This window comes from Rhipicephalus sanguineus, chromosome 11, assembly GCF_013339695.2.
Source record: "Rhipicephalus sanguineus isolate Rsan-2018 chromosome 11, BIME_Rsan_1.4, whole genome shotgun sequence".
Lineage (NCBI taxonomy): Eukaryota > Metazoa > Arthropoda > Arachnida > Ixodida > Ixodidae > Rhipicephalus > Rhipicephalus sanguineus.
The window spans coordinates 10,170,373-10,196,804 of record NC_051186.1 but is presented as its reverse complement, the minus strand read 5'-3'; the positions used below and the strand labels follow the sequence as shown (position 1 = coordinate 10,196,804).

At 45.6% G+C, this 26,432-nt stretch overlaps 1 protein-coding gene across 1 annotated transcript in view; it reads left to right on the top strand.

The window, feature by feature from the left end:
* The window catches only part of LOC119373621 (cyclin-dependent kinase-like 4), an 86,402-nt gene that overhangs the window by 38,357 nt on the left and 21,613 nt on the right, over positions 1-26,432 (top strand). The window contains exons 2-4 of the mRNA XM_049410970.1: positions 16,854-17,049; positions 20,660-20,781; positions 25,363-25,435. Coding sequence (XP_049266927.1) covers positions 16,854-17,049; positions 20,660-20,781; positions 25,363-25,435 — 391 coding nt within the window. The remainder of the gene's footprint in view (positions 1-16,853; positions 17,050-20,659; positions 20,782-25,362; positions 25,436-26,432) is intronic.

The following is a 26,432-nucleotide window of genomic DNA, read 5'->3' as shown; positions in this document are numbered from 1 at the left end:
TGCGAGGAACTATTGGTCGGCTGCCAGCTCGTAAATATATCACGTACTACGTGACGCCAGCAGGCACAAGAAAGAGTGTTCTAGACACGCCGTCAAGGTCGCGAGCGGTGCTGATTAACACTCCGAGGTTTAAATGCACAGATATACCCGATAAAGTGCACGGAGGGATGACCGCCGCCGTAGCTCAATTGGTAGAGCATCGGACGCGATATTTGAAGGTTGTAGGTTCGCTCCCCGCCTGCGGCAAGTTGTCTTTTCGTCCGCTTTAATTTACAGTCGAAATCCGCCATAACGAAATCCCGAGGGAACGAAATTCTCACTGCAACGAAATATTTTCGTAGCACCGGCGAACGCCCATAGGGTAACTCGCGACTACGAAATATATTCATACCGCAGTCCCTCATTAACGAAATTTTTGAAATACGAGTGCGCAAATAATCTACTCTAGTAACATAACTACATTCCAAAACTGCTGAAATGCATTCATGCCATACTTAAATTGTGCAGAACTGTCGCTACAGCGCACTTGAGAAGCAGCCGCCATCATTGTTTACAAAAAAAAACATAAAGCTGGCGACAATCATTATGATGGTGGCTTGCCGAAACACCTGCTTGTTATCGTGATCTACGTAGCCAAATCCACGTTGCTCATGGAGTTTCGTTCGTTGGTTTGGCTCTGTGCTTGGCTTTGTCGGCTTTGCGCGCACATGGTCGCATGTGTGGAGCCATTTGTGGAGCGTTTGCTTGGTGCAACGTGAACTGTGTGTTGCGATTGCTTCGTCCGATTTCGCTGCCTGCGGAGATGCCGCCTCCAATTAAAAAGCGGAAGTTCTTAACGTTGGAAGATAAGGCTGCAATTATCAATGAGGTGGAAAAGGGCAGGGAAAAAATGGACATCGCCGAAGAATTCGGCGTTGCGTGCAGCTCGCTGTCCATGAGTTTCCGCTGATCCGCGCTGATCCAGCGGAGCGGGAAGAAGGTTCGCCTAGGCGCACTTGATGGCGGTACTGGTGACAGCGCAGTGCCGCCGTCATGGAGGAAGGAAAAACTAAGGAGAGGCCCTGACGTCACATTCGTGAAGCCTCCACATCGCAAACACCCGCATTGCCTCCTAGCGAAGGCGCAGCGAAACATTTCGCGACTTCCGTCTCGATGTTTGCAAGCGCATGCGCGCATCGCGAAACTTTGCAGCCTTTTTGTTTGTGTTTGTTTGTTTTTCGCCGTGCGAGCGGTGTAGTCGATTCACGCATGCTGCTCTTTGTGTGTGTTCTTTAGGAAAGCTACGCAATGCCCAGCTGTTGCGTATACCCGGTGCAAATCGCGTGCACGCGGACAGTACCTGGTGTCACTTTTCATGCGTACGTATACGTTCGCTTCATTGCTGATCACTAAGGCATGGTATTTGCGTGCGAAGCTCTCGGATGTGCGCTCTGTTGCTTGTTACTCATTCTGTCAACTCAGAACTCATGTGAACTTTTGTTTTTGGCCTCTGACGCGCCGTACATAACATGCGCTGAAGGCATCGTACGTTTTAGAGGCTGTGTCGTTCAACGAAAGGGCAATAAACTTTTGTTGTTATTATCGGACTACGTGATGTATGTATTGTTCGGTGTGCGCTCGCTGCGTGCTTGTGTTGTGTGCGCACTGGAATTACAAACTTTACGTGCACGATCGCCTATACAATTCAGCGGTGTCCTCTTTTCGACGTGAAGTTACGTCAACTATAGGTTGGCGTTGCGCCGCAACCGCTAATCGGGCAATCGGGCTACGAGAACGGAAAAGAGAGATCTAACGCCCAGTAGAACGCGTAAGTCACTGCTAGGTGAGTTCGAATACAATGATGCAGGGGCTGAATGTTTTTGATTACGGCACGTACCGGTACTTTCTGTACTGTTGCACAAAAACGCTCGCTCGGGCCTGCCACGCACGAACAGCCTGGTAAACGTCTGCTTGCAACGTTTTACTACGTGCAAACCGCACAATACGCGCTAAGTTTACGCCGGGACTACAAATCTGAGCAGAAGCGAACCACCGCGGAGAGCACGCCGCGGGGCGTCTGCTGTTTTGTTTGCCCCATACCGGTTTGTTTGCCCCATAAATCTGACGTCACTTCCGCCACACTTTTCGCAATGCATTGGGATACGATAGGGCCTCTCCTGAGTTTTCCTTCCTCCATGGCCGCCGTCACTGACCAGTGCACGGGGTGAACTTTGTGCCGTGGCAAACGAGATTCCCGATCTAGAGGCATGAAATTGCTGCATGGTAAGGTCTGCGAAGCAAACTTACTGACTTTTCGCAATAAAATGTGTTTTTTTGTAAATTCCATATCTTTACTGCTGCATTCTCGCGCCAACGAAATTCCCGCAAGAGCGAAATTTTGTGCTTTCCCCGCCAAAATCGTTTTTGCGTGTTTCAACTGTATCCTCATTTATGCCCCAATTACTACAAATAAGGTCCCCTATACTTTCCTTTGATGGTTAGTTGGCACTAACGTTCTGCGCACAAGGAAAGTGTTTTCCTTTTAGTTTCCATTATTTTTGTATCTAACAAAGAAAAACGAGCCCTTAAAATTTCTCTGCTTTTGTTCCTTCCTATCTATAGGCTCAAACAGCACCATCTATTTTTTCTCCACTTGACGTCATTTCTCCTGCAGTTGCACGAACCGATCACGACTTGTTTCGCGGCTAGATGTATAACGTTTCGACATCGGTTATTCGGGGAATACCGCGCTCGCCATTGATCATTCTGCTGCTTTCTGAAGCGTGACACTCGGAGAGGTAGTTCCTGGAACTCCGCTAATATGCTTTTCGCACGCAAGCCTTGGAGCTGTACGCGTTGTTGCGCTTGTACAAAGCAGTGACGCATGGCTCTGATATGTGGGCGACTACGCGGCACAGGGACGACCTTGCGGCTGACGGCGTCTTCTTTCAGAGGATGTGACCGCCGAAGCATGGCAGTATGAGCGCTCAGATATGGAAGCTTTTGTTGCTCTTCTGATCTATAGCTGAGTGAAATAACCGTTCACGCCTTATACATGCGAGATTCTTAAGGAGTGTGCAGATTGTGATTAGTTGGCATGATTGCCTAGTAAAAATAAGGTGCCACAAAAAGGACGCACGGAAAGAGTAAGAGCCAGGATACGCGCTGAATGCCAGCCGAAACTTCACTGCCAAAACGCACTGTCCTCATTCCAAGCTTTATCTTTACTGTTTCTCCGTGTGGAAAATGACCTCACATATTCTGAAGTCGAGAGTTGTTTGGTCGGGACACTCAGTGTTGGCACCAACCGTGAAACGCAAAGTCTGTTAGGTTAATGCCCGGTGATTCATTCTTGTTGTGTGAAACACTGCTTGTGCTTTGAAGGCCATGAGCTTTTATCTGGGCACCTGCAATATGCGTATTCTTTAGCAGGTTTTATTGTCAAGGATAGCGGTGATCACTAGAGGCCGAATTTTTTTTGCATTAAAAAAAGCGCGTTTTAGGTGCTAGAAGTAGCAGGCAGAACAACGGCTTATGCCTCCAATGTCGTAAATATAGGCACAAACATTTTTTACATAAATGCAAATAATTTCAAAGGAAGGCGTGCGCGACCTGCATTCACGACAGGAAAAACAAATGTTAAAATTGAAGTTGGTACACGGGCACCAACAGTTGAACGTAGCCGTGCAATTGTCTTTTGTGACGCACGCTTTGCATAACACCATCTCTCCGCTTAATATTGCGATAGCAATTATCTGGACACTCTCGGCTGATTTTTGCCGTCGCCTTCTGTCGACGCCATGATATCCCTGACATGTATATGTATGTATATATATAAAAAAGGCTCGAAGAAAAATGAAGCAGGAGAAAAAAATTCTGAAGTACCCGACCGCGGATTCGAACAAGCAACCCCTCGCTTCCCAGCATGCTGCGTTAGACAACTTAGCCACACGCCACGTTTTTTTTATCATGGTATTTGATAAAATGCGTATGAAAATGCGAAATAACGGCGAGCTATTTATATACACCATGTACAGCTGGTGGTGAGCAAATCTCGGATGAGCGTGAGCGTGTTTTCTATCACGCAACGCTCCTAATTTTCTTTCAGTTTGAAAACTGCCCTTGAGTCGCGCACAAAAAAGTGGCCCTTTTCTGTACACACTCGTGATGTGGAAGGAAAAAAAAAGAAAGAACACCGGGAACACTTTGCATCAGACGCCCCCGTGTGGCTGGAGACGCAGGGGGTAACTCCACGCGCCACAGTTTAAAAGAAAAGGAAATATATAATAGCGTCTGATTCTCCATTGTCGACACTTGCAGACGCAGGGCTCCTAATTTTCTTTCATTTCGAATACTGCTCTTGAGACGTGCACGACCAAATGGCCATTTTCTGTACCCACTCGGGATGTGGAAGGGAAAAAAAAAAGATAAAGACCACCGGGCACACCTTGCTTCATACGCCCTCTGGGGTAGGAGACGCACAGGGTCACTCAACGCGCCGCAGTTTAAAAGAAGAAACGTCTAAGAGCGTCGAAATTATAAATTTCCCCACTTATATTAACCCCCGGTTTGATGGCCAATCCCCCGTAGTGGGTAAGAGCCAAGAATTAATGGTCAAGCAAGTAAGCAAGCAAGCGTCTGATTCTCCATTGTCGACACTTGCAGCGTGTTGCTCAAGCACATAGGCGTAACAACTGTCACAGTTGTTAGTTCACGTTTGCCCTGTGCATGCCTGTGGGTTCATTTAGGGCATCCTTCTTTGTGCTTCTGCGCCACGCTGCAAGTATCGAACTGCCTCTGGTTCTTCGCGTGACATTTCGATTTCTTGCTATCGGACTCATTGCTTCGCCCTTGCGGTGAAACTGTGACTTTTTTCTGTTGCATGGTTAATCAAGTGTCCACTGTCAAATCAACACACACCTCTGTGCCTTTATATTTGCATGACTGAGAAGGGTAGACTAGGAGCAGGCATCTGATCGCTAAAAGGCCAGAAGGAGGGGATTCTTCCTATTTGCCGGGTCGAATCGCGTAGAACCAGTTTCTCCCCCTGGGGTTGAACACCTTAAAACATATATTACAAAACTAAAGAAAAGCCGCGTGTACATCACATTTTTTTTTCTTCTTTTGCTCTTCCTGTCTTTTGCACTGCACTCTCCGCTGACGGCTCTCCGCAATTTTGCATTCTCCAACCGCTCGCGCCATGTCAGTGCGGCGGCGTATGCTCACTGGCGCGTCCGATTTCACTGCCGATAGCGGATATTTCTGCGAGTTGGTGGAACTAGAGGACAAAAGAGTTCAAAAGAGTCCATTTTCCGTGGTAACACGAAAAACGGGCTCAAACTGCACCGGGAAGCGAAACGTGAGGTTAAATAGTGTTCATATAGGCGCCAGTTATGAAAATAGGCGTTTATAGGCACTTATAGGCGTATAGGCCCGAACGCCAAAAATATGCATTTAGAGGCACTGTAGAAACAAAATATAAGCTCTCCTCAGCCCGTAATTCATGCTCATATATCAAAGTGGCGCGATAGGAGCGCAAGGAACAAAATAGCCATTTGCCTAAAATGTGCTCTCTGGTGATCACATTGGAAGTTATTTTGCATTGGGCTACAATGCCATGTGTTTGTGTTTTACGTCGATAAGGAATGGCGCTCGCTGAGTAGAACGGCTTCTGTTCGGGGCTTCGCCAAACTGTCTCGTATTGTGCAAGGGAACTCTAATTGCATTCTCTTGCCTTTAGGCCGCGGACATTTTCGATTTCTCTAGTGAAAGACGGATTGCCACTATCCATGCACGCATGCACAGTTCGAACGACGTCGAAACTGTCCTCGTCTAGGCTTTTGATTTGGTATTGCTGCGCGTGGCATGACTCGATCTGTGGTCAGACAGATATATTTGTCGAGGCTTCCCTTGAGGAGTGCTTGCAGCTGCGTTTGCGTTCATGCGCTTCGTAAGCTGGTGGTGAGGGGTAATTTTCATAGCATTCTTCTCGTGTTCACTGTGAGCGATATTGCACCGTCTCAGGGCCAACATCCTCGTGTTTTAGACTGAGGTCAGAGGTTCGTTTGGAGTCGGTAGAGGTGTTAGAGGCGGTATGCGTAAGAAATATATAGGTGCCGTTTCTTAGTGCTTCGAGAAAATGTAGTGAGTCACTAACTTAAAGACAGTGGGTATGCGGCTTCAACCTTTTGGTGCGAGTTTCAGGAAAACGTATCAGGGAGGAAGGCACGGTGGGGCACGTTAACGGCTTGTGCACGCTGTGTAGGATGTATGGGCATAGGGCACGCAAATTATGCAACCATATAACACAGATTTGCGGGATTCCAACGTAAAATAACCCATTGTGGTCAGTGTTAATTTCAGTGTAAGCAAATAACTGGTACCATTATGCAAGGGGAATCGCGTTATTTTCACAGTCGATTGTATTGTAAAAAACCAAAGTCTGAATGGTTCTTCTCTAGGAGCGTTTTTGCCTTAAGCGACCAAACTTGCCTGCTTAGTTTTTTAAAATAAAAGTGAAGTTGTTTTAAAGCAAAATAAGCGAGAATCTTGCGCATCACAGATCGCATCACATCACCTGCAACCACTTTCATTGTACAAATTGCCATGCATGTGGAACCATTCCTTGAATGTCTTCTCAAAAGATAAGATAGCCTGCTCCTTCTAAAATCTAGAAATTACAATCTGGACAGCTGTTCTCCTGCAAATACACTAGTGCAGCGGCAATGAGAGAACACTTGAAAGGCGTGCTGTGTATCTTGATTCTCCTCTTCTAGGTTGGACGGATAAGTTTTCTTGTCAACTTCTTGGTTTACGGCTCAGGCGAAAAGGGAGACCGCTAAACAAAGAGAAAAGGGCAGCGCTCGTCTTTTGGACAGATTGTGCGCTTGCCTCTGTCTTTTTCTTCGTCCCTGTTTTCGTGTGCGCTCGAAACCAAGATCATGAATCACCAACTAGCCGAATGGATCATCTTGATTTCTCATGAAGTTTCGAGCCAATTCGACTCTGAGCCGGTTCCGATATGCATACAGTTTCTGCATAACTACCCATGACATCACAGCCATCCCATCCAGGAACGCAGCCTGGATGTTTTTCATCACGTGACACCGATCCCACCTTGAGAAGATGAGCCGGTTGGGGAGTGCCGATGGGTCCCGACCGTACGCACACAGCTATTGCTCGTGCACTTAAGCATCGTAGTGTTCGCTATGCAGCTGGCAGTTACAATCAGAACGATGACGAACCCACAAAACTCGACTGCATAGATTTATTTCTTCGTCTATTGAAGGAAACCTCTTCCACTTGACTGTTCTGTGAAATGTGGTTTCATATGGTTCCAGTTACATGCAATGACATGCTCAAATGCCTCCTCGCTAAAATCTCGTTCGCGTTCGGCGTGCGGCCCTTACGTCTGTGCTTAACAATGAACGCGTAGCATATCACCTGTGCTGCTGCAAACAACAGATGCGTAATTCTACAATAGCTGTAAACATACTGAACATTCTTGACAGAAAAATGCTCCTTATTCAGAACTCTAACAATGGTGAAATAACAGTGGCTGAAATGTCCACAGGCAATGTTTCACGCCGCCTGCTGTTGCTATATAGCACTGGGACCTTCTGCGTAGGTTTGCTGTCGCTGCCTTGAGCACCGTCGGTGAAATGCAACGCCATACTTCAGTTATCTTCTTATTGCGATAGCAATTTAGAATATTTGAAGTGCGCGGCCGATTGCGCGTATATGCCGTCTGATCGCGAGAAGAAGAGGACGATGAGCTTGGCTCGCGCGGGAGAGGTCGGCTGAGTGCTAGCTGAGCTGCATGGGCGGGACCCGCGTTCCCGACCAAGTGTGCGGCCACTGAAGACTTGTGCCTGGGTCTTGTGTACCACGGGCGTCAACGGGTTCCGGTGCGGTCAAGCCGTATCCTGGGCCACTGCCGTGCTGGGCGACGTTCCAGACCAACCGGCGCCGGCCCTTCGTTCCCACGCACGCCTGGACCGTCGGTGACAGCATTGCCGCGCGGTCGACGTGCCGTGAGTGTGTGAGTGTGCCGTCGCCGCGCCGATAGACGCTCCTCACTAAACGTATAGACCGAAGTGTGTGTTATGTGTATGTGCTTGTTCAACGTGCTCGTCAGTTCCGTCCCGCGTCCTCATTAAAGTCTCGACGTTTCTGTGAGACCTTTGTGTGCAAGAGGCGTGAGCCCACTGACAACATCACATTAAATAAGGCTTATGGAGTCGTCGTTACTATTGTGTATACGCGGTCCTTAATGTAGCCCCGCAAGGAAAACACGAGTGTTACGATCGAATGATCCTTGCCGGTTACTGGGCGGGCCCTTTTTTGCCTATCCACTGCCCTGGGAAGGTTAAATAAAGCAATCATCTTGCTTCACTAGAGATGTGGGCTGTAGCCCCGTCGTGCTGATACCACATCGTGCCGACCTGGGCAAGCGTCATGTCGCAGTGTAAGCCTTCAAGCTGCCCATTTAGGATCCCACTTACAACACTCCGATCGGTCCGAGTGTTGAAAAGTAGTGGGTCAATGATATTGCCGTTATGTATCCCGCACCAAACGCTGAAAGACCACTGATAGTGGATGCGGGATTTTCCGAGCCAGAACTGATTTTTCTCACTCCAGTAGTGTGCGTTGTGGATAATTACTTGGGTATTTTGTTGGGAAAAGGCGGCCTCGTCAGTCTAGAGAACCTTGCTGAGAAAGTAAAATCCTGCCCCACCTGAATCAAAATCCAATTCTCGAAGTTCAGTCTGTCTTGCAGATCCATGGTCTCCAGGCATTGATGCAACTGCAAAAGGGTGCAGTCCAACTGTGTGCTAAATATTCTAGGCAGTTAATTCGTACTATCCGTCGCGACCCTATGGATTAGCCGCCATGAGGGCCAAATCGTTGGAGCGCACTTCACATCATTTATGGTTGAAGCTGCTTGCATATTCTTGTGAAGCTGCCGCTTTGTTTCAGTCCCTCGTGGTGTTCCGCTTTGTTCATCGCGTTAGGTCCCGTTTGAAGGTGGCAGCTTCGGAATATCTTTGCAGCCTGCCTCTCTGCCCGCTTGCAGCTCCTAGCACGAGGATGATACCTGCATTTTCCTGATATAAAAAATTCGGCAGATCCCACGTACCCTGGGAACCGATGTTATGCGAAGCATGCGCGGGATGGTGACTGTGGCGTAATTTTTCACATTGACCGAAACGTTACAGAATGACGGTACAGAAATGTGGAAGTGGTATAGGCACACTCATATGTTGAAGAGTCACATATGTAATATATAACTAGTTGTTTACATTTGCGTAACGATGCCAACAGCAACCTAGGTGTTACTAACACCAGAAGCAATAAGCTGATATGTAGTGCTTATATTCTTCAATACTGGATAGCGCGAATCCGACCCGGACAGAGAAGGAACACAGATGCACAGGACAGGCGTTACTCACAACCATGCTTCATTCTGGAAGGTTTCCCTAGATATATGGTATGTAGCAGAGTGGCACGCGCAGGCGCACTGCACGTACGTTACAGTCACAGTTGCAGTTGCTACAGTTGTGTTACACTTGTTGTGCTTATACTTGTCGGCTATGACCGAGAACGCACGCACGTTTCACGAACCTGTGTGTATGTGTAAAAGGGGTTCTTGACAGTTCTTGAACAAGGTCATCATCACGGTGATCAGCGAGCACCAGCAGCTGGACCAGACTTGTTATCGAATCCGTTCGTTATTGCGGCTACGAGGGGTCTAAGTGTAGCGAAGCGCGAGGTATAGTACAGGTGGTGGAAATCCTGGATGCCTCTTACGACGAAATGATCTATGATGTCTCCTGTCCTGTACGTGGCAGCGAGGTCTTTTGATGCCCTGAGCACATCCAAGCCGTCTTTCACGCAGTATAGAGATCAGGCGTTGTTAGGTTTTAATAAATCAATGTTGAAGTCACCGGTAATGATGAGAGGCCTGGTACTCTCCGCATATTTATTGTAGGGAAGCATTGACCCCGGTGTTTTTTAATCCACGTGGACGAGTGGATGATAGTTGAGCGTCTTCCAGAGGTGTTCTGTCTTGAACTACGTCACTTTCCTTGCATCCGCTGTGGTGGTGTAGCGGTTACGGTGCTCGGCTACTGACCCAAAGGTCGCGGGTTCGATCCCGGCCGCGGCAGTCGCATTTCGATGGAGGCAAAACGCTAGAGGCCCGTGTACTGTGCGATCTCGGTTCACGTTAAAGAATACCAGATGGTCAAAATTTCCGGAGCCCTTCGCTATGGCATCTCTCATAATCATATCGTGGTTTGGGGGCATAAAACCCCAACAATTATAATTATTATCACTTTCCTTGCGTGTCAATGTGTGTGTTCGCCGTTACTGTGTCGGTGGGACTCTGTATCACCTGTGGCACATACCCGCATTACATGAACTCTGATATGCAGGTATGTGCCACACGTGACTGAGAGAAAGGGTTTCATGACGTACGCGACAGGTATTTTGTATTATTCATGCCATGGTCAGTGAATCGTGTTCGTCATACACTGATCCCTTGCTGTGCCAATTTTGGTATATTACTAGTTACGGAGACGACCAGGAGAGCGCCCAGACGTAGGCGGCTAGATAGATAGATAGATAGATAGATAGATACGTAGATAGAAACGGCCAAAGTGCTTGAGGTTCGCTAAGAAATGCTTCGCATTTAAAAGGGCCTCTCGAAACAGTTCTCACTTCATCAGCCGTTACGCAATGATCCGTTTAGCACTTTCTGGAACTGCAACGTCTGTCAGTCGCTTTACTCAGCAAGCCGATAGCGGTTGCTGACGTCAATAATTTTGCACAACCACTGCCTGCGTCGATGACATGGGAATTTTTTCCGCCGCATCGTCGCTTCATAATAATTACCGGGGTTCTAACGCGCCAAAACTACGGTACGATTATGAGGGACGCCGTAGTGGGGCCTCCGGAAATTTCGACCACTTGGTGATCTTTTCCGCGCACCTAAATCTAAGTACACGGGCCTCAAGAATTTCCGTCTCCATCGAAAATTCGGCCGGGATTCGATCCCGCGACCTTCGTTCGTCGCTTCATATGTTGGTGAATTAATCTCGCCAAATAATTAAGTATCGAGCACACAAAAACAGTCTGACCAACTCCCTGCAAGAGTCAGCAACAATGTGGTCGGCTTGTCTCAGAGTTCATCTGCATATGTTTAAACTGGCTAAAATTTGCTGGGGCACCCTGTAGAAGCAGATACACTAAATGAACTTTACTATTGGTAACTACTTCGCACGAGACGGGTTCATGCAGCAGCGGAACGCACTAAGAGATGGCCGCGCTTCCCGTGCGACGAATCACGAGATAATGCGCCTCTTTTGTCATGCTACGCGCATTTCGCTGCAAATTTCCAACAGTATGAAGTCATTGCACATTTATACCACAATGTGAAAAACTCCAGAAGGCGATTAAGAGGAAAAGTGTTTGTAGAGCCACAAACCGCACACACGGATCAGCACACGCAAGTGCTCGACGGAACGCAGTGAGTCTTCAGCATACTGTTGATAAAAATACACGTGGTCTTCATTGGTGGCGCTCAGTCTAGCGTTTAAGTTGCTGATCAACTTGTGTTGCTCAGGGGACCATTCTTGGTCCCCTGCTATCATTCATCATTTGTCTGAATGGCCTCCCTGACGCCATATGCTCTGAGCATGGCATGTTACCTGCTGACGACACTACGGTGTCTTGTAAATGAAAAAAACGGTTTCCCCTCAAATATCAAGGCTAAACTGTGCTAAAAAAAGTTAATAAGCGGTGTGATAATAGTGACTTCACTACTAGCCCCTCCAAAACTCAATTTATGATTTCAAGATTGTCTCAAAAGTCCATATTTACTCCTGATACTCTAACCATCGGACCTAACTGTTATCTCTTCTTGTGCTCCTGTTTCATTTTTGGAGTACGTTCAGACGTGACTCTCAATAATGGTTTACACGTGACAAGCATCAAGAAAACGACCGCCTTCGGTATGCATGCATTCATTAAAGCTAGACCATATTTTTCCACTAATGCATTATCATCTCGCTAGTCCGCTTTTATCCACAGTCATTTATACTCTGTTGTAGGTATGCCGGTATACCTGAGAGAACGCTTACCTATCCTACAATTGATCAGTGCAACACGTCCACAACCAAGCAATTTGTATTATTACTTGCAGCCCTCGCCTTACTAATGTTATCTCTGTTTATTGCACACGATGAAGTTCGTTTCCTGTTTGTCAATTTGTAGCACATGTTTATTTTTTAATGATCAATAGCTACCTTTCCACCTCATCAACCATGACCTATTAAAGAGTTCTTACCTTACACGTTTTGCTTCCAAAATAAATTCTTTTTACCTGGATTTTTAGTAGTTACGACATAAATACTTTGTCATTTCGAGCCATTTCAATGTGGAAGTATTTGCCACCCCTATGTAAAGTCACCTAACCTGTATACTTTCAAAAACGTGCTATGTTTCTTCCGTCTGGCATCATAATTCTTTTGTATTACGTCTATTATTCCATTTAAGTTATCTCACAGTTATTGCATTATTATTTTTTGATGCTTTTCTTGTTGTTTCTTATAGTCAAGCTTCTGAATCAGTCCATGCCAAACGGCTCAGACATTGCGCTTGACCCACTCAGATACTGTTCGAAAAATTGTAGGCCATCATTTTGGTCCCCTCTTCGCCCTCATAGAGTATATTTGTAAAAAAAAAAAAGAATTCCTGCGCATTTGCGGTCAACTAAGTGTTGGGATAGTGGGCTAAACCTAGGTTGCCAAAGAACACTACCGATATTACATACAGTACTACATGGAGCGCCCTAAATCTCGATTGGTCGCTTGAAAAGGAGTGGCGCTTTTTAATTCTCTCCCACCGGCGTACACTACTTTGTCTCACGATGTGCTCTGCGGTGGAGCAACACAGCAATCATGTGCCTATTTTAACAATTTTTTAAGAGTTCTGCAAAGTATAGAAACACAGTACAGCTGCATCACATGGCTGGGTACTTGGCAATAAGCGCTGCAAGAAATATGTAGGTTGGGGACCGATTACGTTTGAAGTGGAATAGGCGCAAATAAGGGAAAATGCGTGAATTCCCTCCCTCATGCAGATTGGTGATGCGCTCTAAGCAAAAATTTATGCTTGTACTCATTTGGAAAGTCATGCAAAATACATTAAGTTGTGAAAATGTTAAGCAGGGAATTCCTTCGCGTTGTGTGACAGAGCGCTTACATATGGTGAGATAAATTGCCTCGCCGTCTTTGCGAGAGGCTGCGAACCTGTCACACCGAGCATCTACAAGATCACTCTTGACAGGTCGATTGCCCCTGCGGTGTACCTTCATTCATGGTTCGGGCTGTGACGGCCGATCAATTTTTCGCGCCTAACAAATGGCGTGCAGTGTCTTGCCTCTACGGCTTTCTTACTATGTGGCGCATATGCGTTTAGTGCTGAAGCACTGAACTACCACATGAAAAGCGCTGCAAGGGCATTTTATTGACGGTTAGTACACAGAATCACTAAAGCTTAAGAAGTCACGTCAAATTTGAGCACCGCGAAGGGTTGCATTATTCCGTCGGCTAGATTAGTCTTGCTGCTGAACCAGAGCAGACACACACATTTCCGCGAAGTGTCAGTGGAGTTATCGGAAACGGTTAGTGTCTATAAAAAGGCACAAAGGGAAACTCGATGCGACCTGACCTCAACAAGTTCGATATGCCGCTTGCCGTGCCGCTCACGTATATGCCGTGTACGGCGTCGTCGCCCTCATACCCGTCGTATAAGTGAATCAATAATGTAATACGCTAGCATTGATGTCTTCAACTGCAACACTTGGTTTGTCGCAGAAGTGCGATCCGTTATTTACGCAGAATACTGGTGTACCTCACAGCGGTGTTGCCTTCTATACGCTTTTCATTCCGAATATGAGCTCTCGCGCGCGTTGTGTCAACCTCCCGCCATTTCGTAATGCATCTTGTAGTGGTCAGGTGCACTCCATATAGATAAGCTTCAAGTAGTATAGCCTTGTAGCATAGAACGAACATGGTCGTGAGGCTCAAACAAAGTTTATGAAAATGGAACGCGAAGCGAATTGAAGTTTACTCTTCGAAAACGTATTGTTTTTTTTTTTCACGGAAAAACTGCGAACTATTTCCAGATTTTCACTTTCAGTACTAACGAAGAGATGTACCTATAGTCGCTGAGTAAACGTTTTCTTTATTTTATATATTTATCTATTCATTTATTTAACAACACTATGAGACTTTGCACAGGCCCATTCAAAAGTGGGTTGTAAACATGTACATGTGGATGGCAGTCACAGATATAAAATAGAAGAGGAAGAACGCGGAAAAGCAAGAAGAAAACTGGCAAACAATCACACTGCCAATGAACATAAGATACTTTGGTTGTGTTCAGTGAAAACATGCTCACAACAAATACATTATTACATCCGCCTTGTTACAGCAACTTTTGAAAAAAAAACTCCTACAGAGTATCCATATTGAAATAAATTGAGTCATCACTATCTGCAAAAACTCACAGTGTCCCTCATGTATTCACATAAGATGACTCGATGGCGAAAACCATCTTCTTCTTTTATTTCTCAATCGATGTATTGATCCCCCCCATAGCTTTCTGCAACTAACGTGCTTTTGCACGGCATCCAGGATCGTATGCATGGCAAGCTATCTGCACCTCACCTGGTTCTGCACTGCCTCCATGATCAACCCACCTTTGACGAAGCGACGATGACATGCGATGACGTCATAATGTGACGTCAGAAGTCTCGGCGCTATGTTGGTGATCTTTGGTCTATATGATGATGATACTTGGCACCACTCCTGTTGACGCTGCCAATGCCACCGCCGATGGTCAAACTTTGCTTTTGATGAGGCATCTAAGGCTTTCGCCTCAAAAACACACATCATTTCAATATATTTCCTGAAAGTGCGTTCTAACCGTAAAGATGGCTATAATTTGTCGTTCTCAGCCGTCAGGAAGAGAGCCTTTCTCACAGCGCCATACGCAACTACGTAAAGAAATCGACTTCCAGCGCTTGTATCGCCCAATGTCCCCTCGAATGACTCACCGATGTAGCAGCGGCAGCACATTGAATGTGGCGCTTGGTTTATCGAAGCCACGAAACGTCCCAAAGAGGATTATTTAAATTAAATTACCCCGTCCTTTTAGCCAGCATGCAAATGGTGTACTCCATTGTCTTTTCTGTAAGTCTAGGTATTCTTCTCAGAAGGTGACATCCAGTGAGTGCATAAACGTTATTTTAATATTTTTGGGCCGAAGTATACGTAATACTATCGGCTATAAACGCGTTCAAGAACCGAAACTACTACGGAAAATAATATTGCCAGGATTCTAAAATTTTGCTCTAACTTTTTCTTCTGATGAAAAGAACAAATCCCGCATTATTTCGCTTTATTTTCTATCTTCAACGTGTCGAAGTATGCTGAGTTCCTGAGCACAAAGACACCGATAAGAAGATGCTTTCCCGTGAAATCGCCTCATTAATCAAAATAAAACCGTGAATGCTTCGACACCTGCACCTTTTCGCCCATCAGAGAAGCCACTAGCAACGTTCATCAACAAAGTGCCAATGGGCTTTCCGCGGAAAGAGCTACAATTCACCCATTTGCCTGGACCACCTGTATCCAATAATTAAAAAAGTTAGTTTTTAATTTCTTTAATTACTGACATAAGTAATCTATCTAGCCATCTTAAGATGCCTGCTGCTACAGAAAAAGCAATCATGAAGGCAGCGAGCAAATATTTACTTTTCCTTGTGTTTTAGAATTTTCGGACACCATTTCTTGAAACACGGCCTGTGCAAACTCATGCTATTCTTTCGATAATGAAGCTCATAGCTTCCTAGAACGATTTCATGTTGGTTGATATTTTGAATGATTACAAATAATTTCTGCACGTCCTTTGACAAGTTACGAATTTTATTGACAGTTTTGTTTGCTTAAAAGCTGTAACGGTTTGCCGATTGTTGGCGTATATTCTGTCTGAAATACTTGATCATGCACACTAGGTGATATTCGCAAAGCGCTGCACGTAATTGTTTCTGGTAGCAACGGCGAGGCAATCAATTGGCCCTTCAAACAGAGTCGCCAGCGTTCGTTCGACGCGTGCAAAGACTATCGCAGTGTACCTGTTCGTAGCTTAGCTTTTCACGGGATCCATGAACAGCCGGAAGAAATCTGGCAAAAAATTCAATAGTGACCGCCTGGTAAGTACGCCTAGTGACACGGCAAACACGGTAACCTTTACTGGACGACTTAGTGTTTTGGATCAAGCATACGCCAAGGAACAGTATACCAGTACGTGCGCAAGCCTTGTATGAATTGTTTGATCTTCTTCCCAGATTTAATTTTAAGCGTCGGCCGGCGCACCGGTACCTACAAATTATCTTCGGCTTCTCAATTACAGAAAGCTGTAAGGATCTTCATCGTTTGGCTTATTGGGAAAGAAGACGCTGCAAGGCGCGCTCCATAAGAATCCTTGCTGGCCCTTCAATCACTTGTTTCCTATCTTTCTTGCATGCCGCCCGGTTTTTTTTTTTCATTTTCTCGCGTAACTTAGTAGATATTGCCCAGCAAGCGTATCAAAGCAGCTAGCCAGAATATATATTCTGGGCAGTCTTCATAAGCCAACGACTAGGAACCACGAAGAAAAGCACATGGAATACTTGTGACTGTGCGAGTGACATTCAAAGGAAGACGTTGCCAGAGGTCTTTTTTGGTATTAGTTATTAGATATGACTCATATTGCAAGGCTGTAAATGCTAGCCATACCCCCACCTTACGTTTACGTTTGTGCAGGCGCAACCGATACTACTACACGCCGCTGATGGAGAAGTACGAGAAGATATCCAAAATTGGAGAAGGCTCGTACGGGGTGGTGTTCAAGTGCCGGGTTCGGGACACTGGTCAGCTGGTGGCCGTCAAGAAGTACGTCGAGACAGAGGACGATCCGCTCATCAAGAAGATCGCGCTGCGGGAGATCCGTATGCTCAAGGTGATGACGCATCAAATGCTTGAACCTATAGGTGCAACTGAAAATGTTCACAGCTAGCTTGGGGCCGATGTTTTCGTGAACGAACGTAGTGGGACATCTGTGGTGAAACAAAAACTTATGACAATAAAGGCAGCGGAAAAACGTTCTTGATGTGTCTTTCGAAAATGATTACAAAATATACGAAGAAAGAAACTTTGGGCAGAATAAGTGTTCGGCGGATCGTGGAATGCACCGGTTGTTAACAAAAGGAGTAAGGACTGTCTCCATCATTGGAATTTATGTAACTCTAACATAGAATAAAAGGCACATGGTCGTTCTTCGTAGTTCGTTTATCTTCATTTAAACTATATAACCGAGCACAATGAAAGATTATCTACGCCAATCCACTACCTTTGTTAATGAGGGAGAGGCAGATGTGTGCCTTTTTTCTCCACGTTGCATTGAAAAAATAACGGAGAGAGAAGTGCAAATTCTATATACCTTGCCCATCTATTTGTTGTAGTGTTTATACAGCCACATGCCATTCACAGAAACTACTGATCAGTGGAAGTATTTATGACTGGCGCAAAGCATTATGAAATGAACAAAGGAAGAAACACGCAGTACGGAGCCATAATGTACGAATTATCATGTTCTAGCTTTGATAAAGTGCGCAGGAGTTTGCTGTTAGGAGCGGCCTGAATACGCATGTGTATGTGTCGCGGAACTCCGCGAATCCTCCTATAACCTCTTCGCTGCTAGCGTCCACGACCGTGGACATGACTTCTTAAGCAGACTACACAGCAAACCGCTGAGCGCCATTGAAAACTCGCGCTTTCGTATGCTAGTCTCATTTACTCATACTCCAAGAGCGAGCAGCAGAAGTCAACATCAACGGCTGATGCAAACAAAATAAAACCGTGGTGAGCAGGTCTCGCAGCGCGCGGCGACCAAGCCCTAAGTTTTCCTATGTTTTGTAATGAGTGCTGCTTATGCAGAATAATGTAGCCACAATACAGGGTGTTTTTTTTTTAGACAATACAGATTTTTTATCAAAACTCTATGACAGTCAGGCTCCTGTCGTTTTCGCACATGAATCCTATTTCGAGCCGTAAATACTTTCCCGCAGCTAAAATGACATGACGCGACAAATAATAAAAACTCGGTAATTAAATATTCAGTAATTGACTTCAGTGCGGGTATTTTATTAAAAAAGTTGTAGTGCGTGATAATTTATGGCATACCCGTGTTTTCGAAATCGCAAAAGTTGCACGTAGTTCCAAATATTCATCATCATATTTGAAGTAGAAATCTAAACTGATCGCGCCCGGCGAGCACAAGCGCAGCGCAACACCGGAACGACCCGTGACAGGGAAGGGACGAAATTTCAATCAAGGCGCCCCGAAGCAGAATCCGGTCAGAAAACTCGGGAAGCACCCCGAAATACACAATTTATAGCTTAATGTTTGCGTCCGATGGGAGGAGCTTGTTTGTTTCTTTCTTAAACTACAAAGAGGCGCGAACATCTATTTCACCTGTCTGCAAGGAGAAGCCCCGGAGAGGCTGACCCTGAGTTTTATGCTTCCCAGACAAATAAAAGGTTGATATTGCGGTTATATTGTGCACAGTTCGAAAGAAATGGATAAGCACTAAACACTACACGCAAAAGTTAGGCCATGCGCTGGGACAAGTGAGATTACTTGCAGCCTTTCACGAAAATATACGGCCGCGACGCGCCTTCATTCAAGTTTCGTCACTCCCTTGTCGCGAGCAGTTCCGGTCTCCCGTAGCAGAACGGTCGCGCTTCGTGCGCGCCGCGCACGATCAGTTTCGATTTCACCATTGAAATTTGATTATTAGTATCTTGAACTACGTGCAACTTTCGTGATAAAAATGGGTATGCCATGAATTGGCACGTACTACAACTTTGTAATGTAAATACGTTTGCTCAAGTCAATAATAAAAAAAAAAATCACGCCATTTCCACGAAGTGAATGATGATTGAGGTGCTGGCTCGGAGATAACCGTGTTTTGCCTGCGTTATTATCATCATCAAGGCTCTCGAAGAACAAGAGGAAGCAGACTTCTCTATCGCGCGAGTTGCGCCTGTAGCGGTCATATCTGGAGTTAAGGTAACGCTTACGGCGCGGGACTTTGCCTCAGCTTAAGAACCTGGCGAGCGAGCTCCTAAAAGTTAATTAAGGAGTTTTTGGTAATTAGTCGCAACAGTGTGATTTTAACTGCGGTAAAGTATTTCCGCCTCGAGATCGAGTTCGTGAGCGCAAACGACAGGAGCCTTACTGTGATAGGATTCTTTAAAACATGAGTAATACCTAAAAAAAAACAGCCAATATATGCCAGTGCCCTTGTTATTCATCTAAAAGCACTGAAAGTCAAAATTCGTGTTCATCAGGGGTGTTAAAGGCGAGTAAACGTTCGCGGGCAAAATTGGTGAGCGTAGACCGCTTGGTAACGTGTTTGTGGATACAAGTTGTGAGAGGAGACATCTGGATGCCTTTCCATCTGTAGCAAAGCTTTAGTACGAACTAGTTCACCATAGAAGCATGAGAACATAAAGGAGGCGATGAAGAATGACCTTCTAGAGTGAGCTAGAGTCGCGCCTATGCCCGCCGTGTCTACAGTGTTCTTTGTGTTTGCCTTCTTCGCACATAGATGTTTGCACAACTTTTTATATTTGTTTTGCAACATGGAATTTAAATGACCACGAGATCACAGCGGTGGTAAAGAAAAGCAATTCGGTACGTCGCGTCGTGATGTAGAGGTATCCACAGATAACGACCATGATTCTGTTGTGTGAAGAATCTCACCGACTCTTCCGAACTCGAAGAAACTGAAGTGATTACGCCAGCTCCATTGAAAAAAAAATGAATGTTACTGTAAGGAGAATACGTCATCGAACCGCTATATTGTGTCCCTGTAGCGAAATTTTGCACGATCGGGTCTCGTGCAGATTCCGAAGAAGAGAGGAGCAGAAAATTTAAAATCGCGAAGTCTCCTATCCTGAATTCCTTCTGGCTCATCCTGAATATACAGCGTATTATGTGCATAAGGATGTTTAACTTGGCGTGGTAGCAGCGCAGAAACGTACCAAGACAGGCCAGCAACAGCTACAGCGACCAGCCTAACTTATCTACCTAAGAACCACTTACTAAACTTCTGTAAAATTGAAAATACGATGTGATGCAGGAACAAAGATTGCACAGTAAAATCCAGACTTCGCGGCATGAGACGCAATGTTTCTTGTGCTTGCAATGAAATGATTGTTTCTTTGGTTTTCTTTGCCATGCTTCGGCAACTTACAGATAAGCGTCCTGTACTTAAGATGAATCACCAGGTGTACGCTCACCGCAAATTTTGTGTTTCAAGAACATTACAATCTGTTGGCTGCAATTGGCTCAAATAGTGTGTCAAATAAATTATGAGTGTGTGCGAACAAAACGTTTCTGGATATTTTACAGTAGGGTAGTGTTAAGTATAGAGTCTTATTACACATAGAACAAGAACAAAGGCAGACAATTCATAGCCGGCCGCACCACTCATTTTTCCTCTGCATGCGGAGGATAAAAATCGCTTTTACTAAAATATGCCTTTTTTCTACGTTACGGTGCAGCAATTGAAGCACCCAAACCTTGTGAACTTGATCGAGGTGTTCCGGCGGAAACGGAAGCTGCACCTAGTGTTCGAGTACTGCGAACACACCGTCCTAGACTTCCTGGACAAACATCCAAAAGGGTGAGACTGCATGCATCTGCTGTTAGTGTAGCGAAGACTACAGTAGATTTGTTATGTGTATGTCCGGCAATTTCGTTACACTTACATGACAGCACTTGGCGCCTGCTTGGCTTCATCTGCGCGCTAACGAAATGGCTACGCTACAAAGGAAGCGTGTGGGCTAAAAATAACGCGCTACAGTATTTACAAGATATAGGATGGTATATCGCGGTATTTTGGCAGGCTGTGAAAAATTTTTAGAGATTTGCTTGTCAGAGAGCCCAGCAATTTACGCATGCAGAGTGTGTACGAAAATCTTAGGTTTACGCCATCACCCCGTCACACCAAGGTTGAGATTTCGGGGCTAAATTGAAAATATGAAAATTTTAGGGGCGAAGCTCCTTAAGGCGGCACCCGTTCGTCCCTCGTAGTCGTAGTAGTGCGTATCCAGTCGTAACGCTAGTACCAGATCTTGACCTCCAAGGTGATGCCGGTGGGAGATTTTTCCTGTGCGTTGTTGAACAATAAAAAAGTTCGCAGCGTGCGCGTTAACTAAAAGCCGAATTCTTCTGTCTCTCATTCCCCATTAGCAGCCATTGGAATGTTCCAGTAGGAAACGTTGGTAGAAGTAGAAGTGTAAGTGTTAGCTAAAAGCCGACTTCTTCTGTCTCTCATACCCATTAGCAGCCATTGTTTACCTCCAAGATAGTGCCTGGTGAGATTTCTCGTGTGCGTGATTAAACAATAAAAATTTTGTTCAAAACGCCGTTGATTGATGAAGTAAACCAACGAAAGACGCCAGATGTTTTCTAAAAGCAAAACGAAAGAACGGCAGATGTTTCTAAAGCAAAACGAAAAGACGCCAGCTGCTTAACGAAAGACGCCAGAAGTTTTCTAAAGCAATGGTTTTCTAAACAATGAAAATTCACAGCGTACATGTAAAATTAAAGTGAGCTGCAAGTCGTCATAAGTCTCATCGAACCTTTAGTATAAACGCGCCCGATCTCACGTCGGTGATGATGTACTGGGCAGAATTCACGGAAGATTCACGGTTTACCGATGAACCTCCGCAGCTTCGCCCACTCATCATCATTCACTCCGTGGATATGCTGTGATTTCTTTCTGCGTCATTGTTTTTCTGATGATCAAGAAAGAGCGTAGGTGCACGCTTGCTATACCAACCTTCTTGATTGCACTCACAAGACATGAGGTTCCAATGCCTGAGTGGAGCTTTCGGCTTCTGCGTGAAATGAATGATAGCTGTTCTTTCCAGCTGAGCAAATAGTCAAAACAGTCACCGGTAGTTCACTGTTACTCGCGGCAAAATTCAGTGCAGCAATCCGCGTACATGGATCCATAATAGAGGAAATATCAAATGAGGTCCTCTTCCTCGAAATCTGCTGCAAACATGCCCTATAACTGAATAGACATCGGACATTCAATTGAGAAAAAAATATAGATGGAAATCTTCTAGATCATTCGAAAGATCACGTGCAGTAGAATGTAAATGAGCAAGATACGACGAAGAATGGAGATTGAAGCTTAAATGACGTAACTTCAATTACCTCTATTTGGTTATTTTACAGTTTTATTCATTTTAGATATTCAGAAGCAACCTGTTAATCTTTAAACAGCCATACAAAACACTTCTCATTTTCTGCGCTCGATGTAACGAATCTGATTCACATTTCCCACTTTGATGTTTCGCTATATTTTGAAGTTAGGGATATGGGACACCTTAGAATCTGCTGTGGTTCGTGTACAGTACGGTCCGCTGTTAAAGGGAACACTCAAATGAGCACCTCTCATATTGCTGGCCCCCTAAATGCACGTCCACGTGGAAACTTGGTTCGTGCACAACACTACTCAGTCAAAAAGAGTCAGAAATGTCAACCACCAGTAGTCGTATGTAAATCTATGTGTCTGGACCTCAGCCGTTACACGACTTCAAATACGTGCGAGACTTCAAAAGGCTGCAACATTGACAGCGCACTACCTTAGCAAACAAGGCTTCAGAATATCCCCGGAGAAATGTGCATTGGTGGCGTTCACGCGCAAACCAATGACACCATATGCCATTTCTATTGACGGGCAGTCGATTTCTTATGCCAGAACCTACAAATTTCTCGGCATAATTATTGACAGAAACCTCAATTGGAGCCCACACGTGGCATTTTTGAAGAAGCGCCTGACGGCCATTGCCCAGCTGCTCAAGTTCCTGGGAGGGAAAAACTGGGGCATGTCAGTAGATGCAATGTTGGAATTATACAGAGCACTCTTTCTTGGGTTTCTGAGATATAGTCTGCCTGTACTAACCAACACCTGCAAGACAACTCTTCGCGTTCTACAGGCTACACGAGCTCAGGCACTCAGAGTTTGCCTAGGTCTGCCCGAATGTGCGCCAACGGAGGCGACTATTGCCATCGCCAAGGATCTACCGATACAAACGCACATTGCGTTAGAAGCCTTGAGAGCTCACATCAGGCATTTTGCTCGAGCTCCTAACCACCACCTGGCAACACTGCCCTCAGAAATACCGCTAGCATCATATTGCGCAACAATCTGGAGCTACTCCGCCAACGTACCGTCAGGCTTCAGCCCTGCATCCAAACCACCAATTCCACCTTGGTGTTTGGTTCGTCCTGCAGTACACCTCAATGTACGAGGAATCAAGAAAAAAATCTGATTTGTCATCGCCTGTCCTGAAACAGCTATCTCTGCTTCTACTGCACGAGAAATACACCGACCACATACATATTTACACCGACGGCTCAACGACCATCCGTGATTCGTCCGGAGCAGTAGTAGTCCCAGCGAAAGGTTTAAGACCGACCACCCAACAACATCAACGGCTGCTGAACTGACAGCTCTTCGCGCTGCACTTTGTGTTATCAATCGCGAACAACCGCAGCGATGGTCAATTTTTAGTGACTCCGAAGCATCCCTACAATCTCTCTTGTCAGCCCTGCGGCGTGGACCATATGAACAACTGGTATTCGAGATAAGACACCTCATTCATACGTCATTCGAGAAGGGACACCAAGTGACATTTCCATGGTTGCCAAGTCACTGCGGCGTGCTTGGCAACGAACATGCCGATAATGCTGCTCGGTCAGCTTTGCAAGGCGACAAGAAAGAGGCTATACCCCTTTCAAGGTCTGATGCTGCTGCAATGCTTCAAAGGATCGCAAAGAATATTTCGCACTCAAAACTGAATGCCTCAAGAAGCCAAAACTATCGGCAACACCACCTCAACGAGTTGTGGCGACTTCAACTACCATCTGGACTCCGCCGAAGAGAGGCCATTCTGCTATGCCGCTTGTGGCTAAGAGTGGCTTTCACGAAGTCATATTCGTTTCGAATAGGCATGGCCGACAACGCTCTTTGCAACGCCTGCGGCACCGAGGAAACCTTTCAGCATATCTTCTGCGACTGTCCTCGCTACGATGCGCAGAGAAGATCCCTCATATTCGCTCTCGCTCGTCTTCACAACAGACCGTTGACACTAGAAACAGTTCTACAATGTCATCCTGATAAGTCATCGGGAATTCAAGCAACCAAGGCATTGCTCAAATTCCTAAAGACAACAGGCTTACACGAGCGGCTGTAGACTTTTTAACGATGCCGCATACCGCACAAGACTGCCGCTCTGCGCTGTAAAGTTATGTGTGTGCGTGTGTGTTCCCCTCTCTTTCTCTCTTTCTTTACTCTTCTTTCAATCTCCGCCATCCCTTCCCCCTGTACAGGGTAGCATACCGGTTACGCCAAACTGGTTAACATCCCTGTCTTTCCTCTCTCCCGTTTTCCTTCCTTCCTTATGCCCAGATGCTTTTTCAAGGGATCTAAATCTAGACAAACTTCACGCAAGTGTTCCCTTTAACAATGGGCCCGTCTGTACATTATACATGCAGTTGGAACACGATTTAACGAAGTAATGACCACGCTCGAACCATTTGATTAAATCGGAAAGTTTGTGAAATCGAGAAAGAGATATCTCGGTCCTTAAAATTATATCGTAGCAAATCCAAAAACCTTGGCGGCATTGTATTTGCATCTGACCCACGCCTGCGCGTTTGAAAAGTACGCGAGAGCGACCCGCGGACATGGTGCCTCCCATGTCAGCGCGATGCAGGCCAGGTATACGGCCACGAGAAGCTGTGATAAGTCGCCGTGGTACAAATACGAGGAGAATGAATGCAATGATGCTGCGCTACCGCGGTTGGGTTCGTTGTTTCGTGCATGGGCGCGGCGTGCAGCTTCGTCAAAATAAAACCGGGGTCCTGACAAAGGCGGCCCTCTTTTATAAGTAAAAGCCATCTGCGTCAAAATTAGAAAGACATCCCCCTTTCATTGCTCATTTATTTTGGGCAAACTTCGTTAAATAACATTTAGTGCCATGTTGGCATCGTTTAATAGGGTTGATGACAATGTTGATTGCTATTGGTAGCTGCCAAGGAATAAAAATTTCTTGGTTAGACCAGGAACTTCGTAAAGTAGGGTTTCGTTAAATGGAGTTTTAACTCTATAGGCCGAAATAGTATTTGCCAGTCAATGACTTTAGTTGGGCGCTCAACGGCATCCCTTCAAAAATTATTTTTGCAGCGTTCCAGACGCGCTTACGAAGAGGATGATATTCCAGACGCTACAAGCCATCAACTTCTGCCACTCGCATAACGTAGGTGCTGCCGTGTACCTTTCTCGCTGTCTTTGGAATGCTCTTTGTATGTTATTTTCTCACAAAATGCAAACAAAAGGTTGCATAGAGCTTGCCAAAATGCGCGGGTAGTGAAACTTTGAAAGCGCTCGCTACTGCACCGAAACTGCACCTCAGTCCGACATACGGAAACTTGATAAGCAGTGCGCCGTTCACTCTCACTTGCAGCAAGGAAGCCTTCATACACTCGATACTATTATTGGTGAAAACAACAGGATGGTGTATGCCGCATTGGAGTTTATTGCTAATAAGACAATATTGTCAACATTAAACAATAGACGATCTTGCTATATCCAAAAAATCCACCTTTCCTATAACAACTGTCGGGCATGTGATAATCAGGAGGCTTACTTGGGGGTTCTTTCTTTGTAGTATTGAAGTTTGTTTATTTTACGTTAGCGTTATACTGGGCTACCATAGCCGCAAACGTCAGAGGCCGGATAGGTGGGTCATCTGCCGGCGCTAAGATGAAACAAGCAAGCACAGAATTATTATTGCAGAAACATAATGCATTCCAATTCTATCGTGGCGTAATTTCTCGGCGCTGACTGGAAAACTTACCCCGTTGTCGAGTCCACCCCCCCCCCTTCTGCTCCCCTGTAAAGCGCGACAGTTGGGAGGGGGGGGGGGCTCTCCCTCTCTCTCCGTTCTCCTTCATGTATGTCAGGCATTACGGCACGAATAACATGCTTAGCAAACATAGGCACCACCTCGCCCCAAGAACAAGTCCTCCTATGCAAGGCCCCTTTTAAAACCAGAGTTCTGCCTCACCATTTAGTTCTTGGTCATTGCGTGGTGGAATAAGTGTTGCGCAACAGAAATTCGGCTGGAAAAAAGGCGGCACAAGTGTCCATATGTACAATGAATTACAGCCTGCGCCTAATTTTCAGAAATCACATGTTGTCGGTCGGACGTAAGCGCTCTGTTTGTACGCATTACTTGTTTTCTAGGCACGATC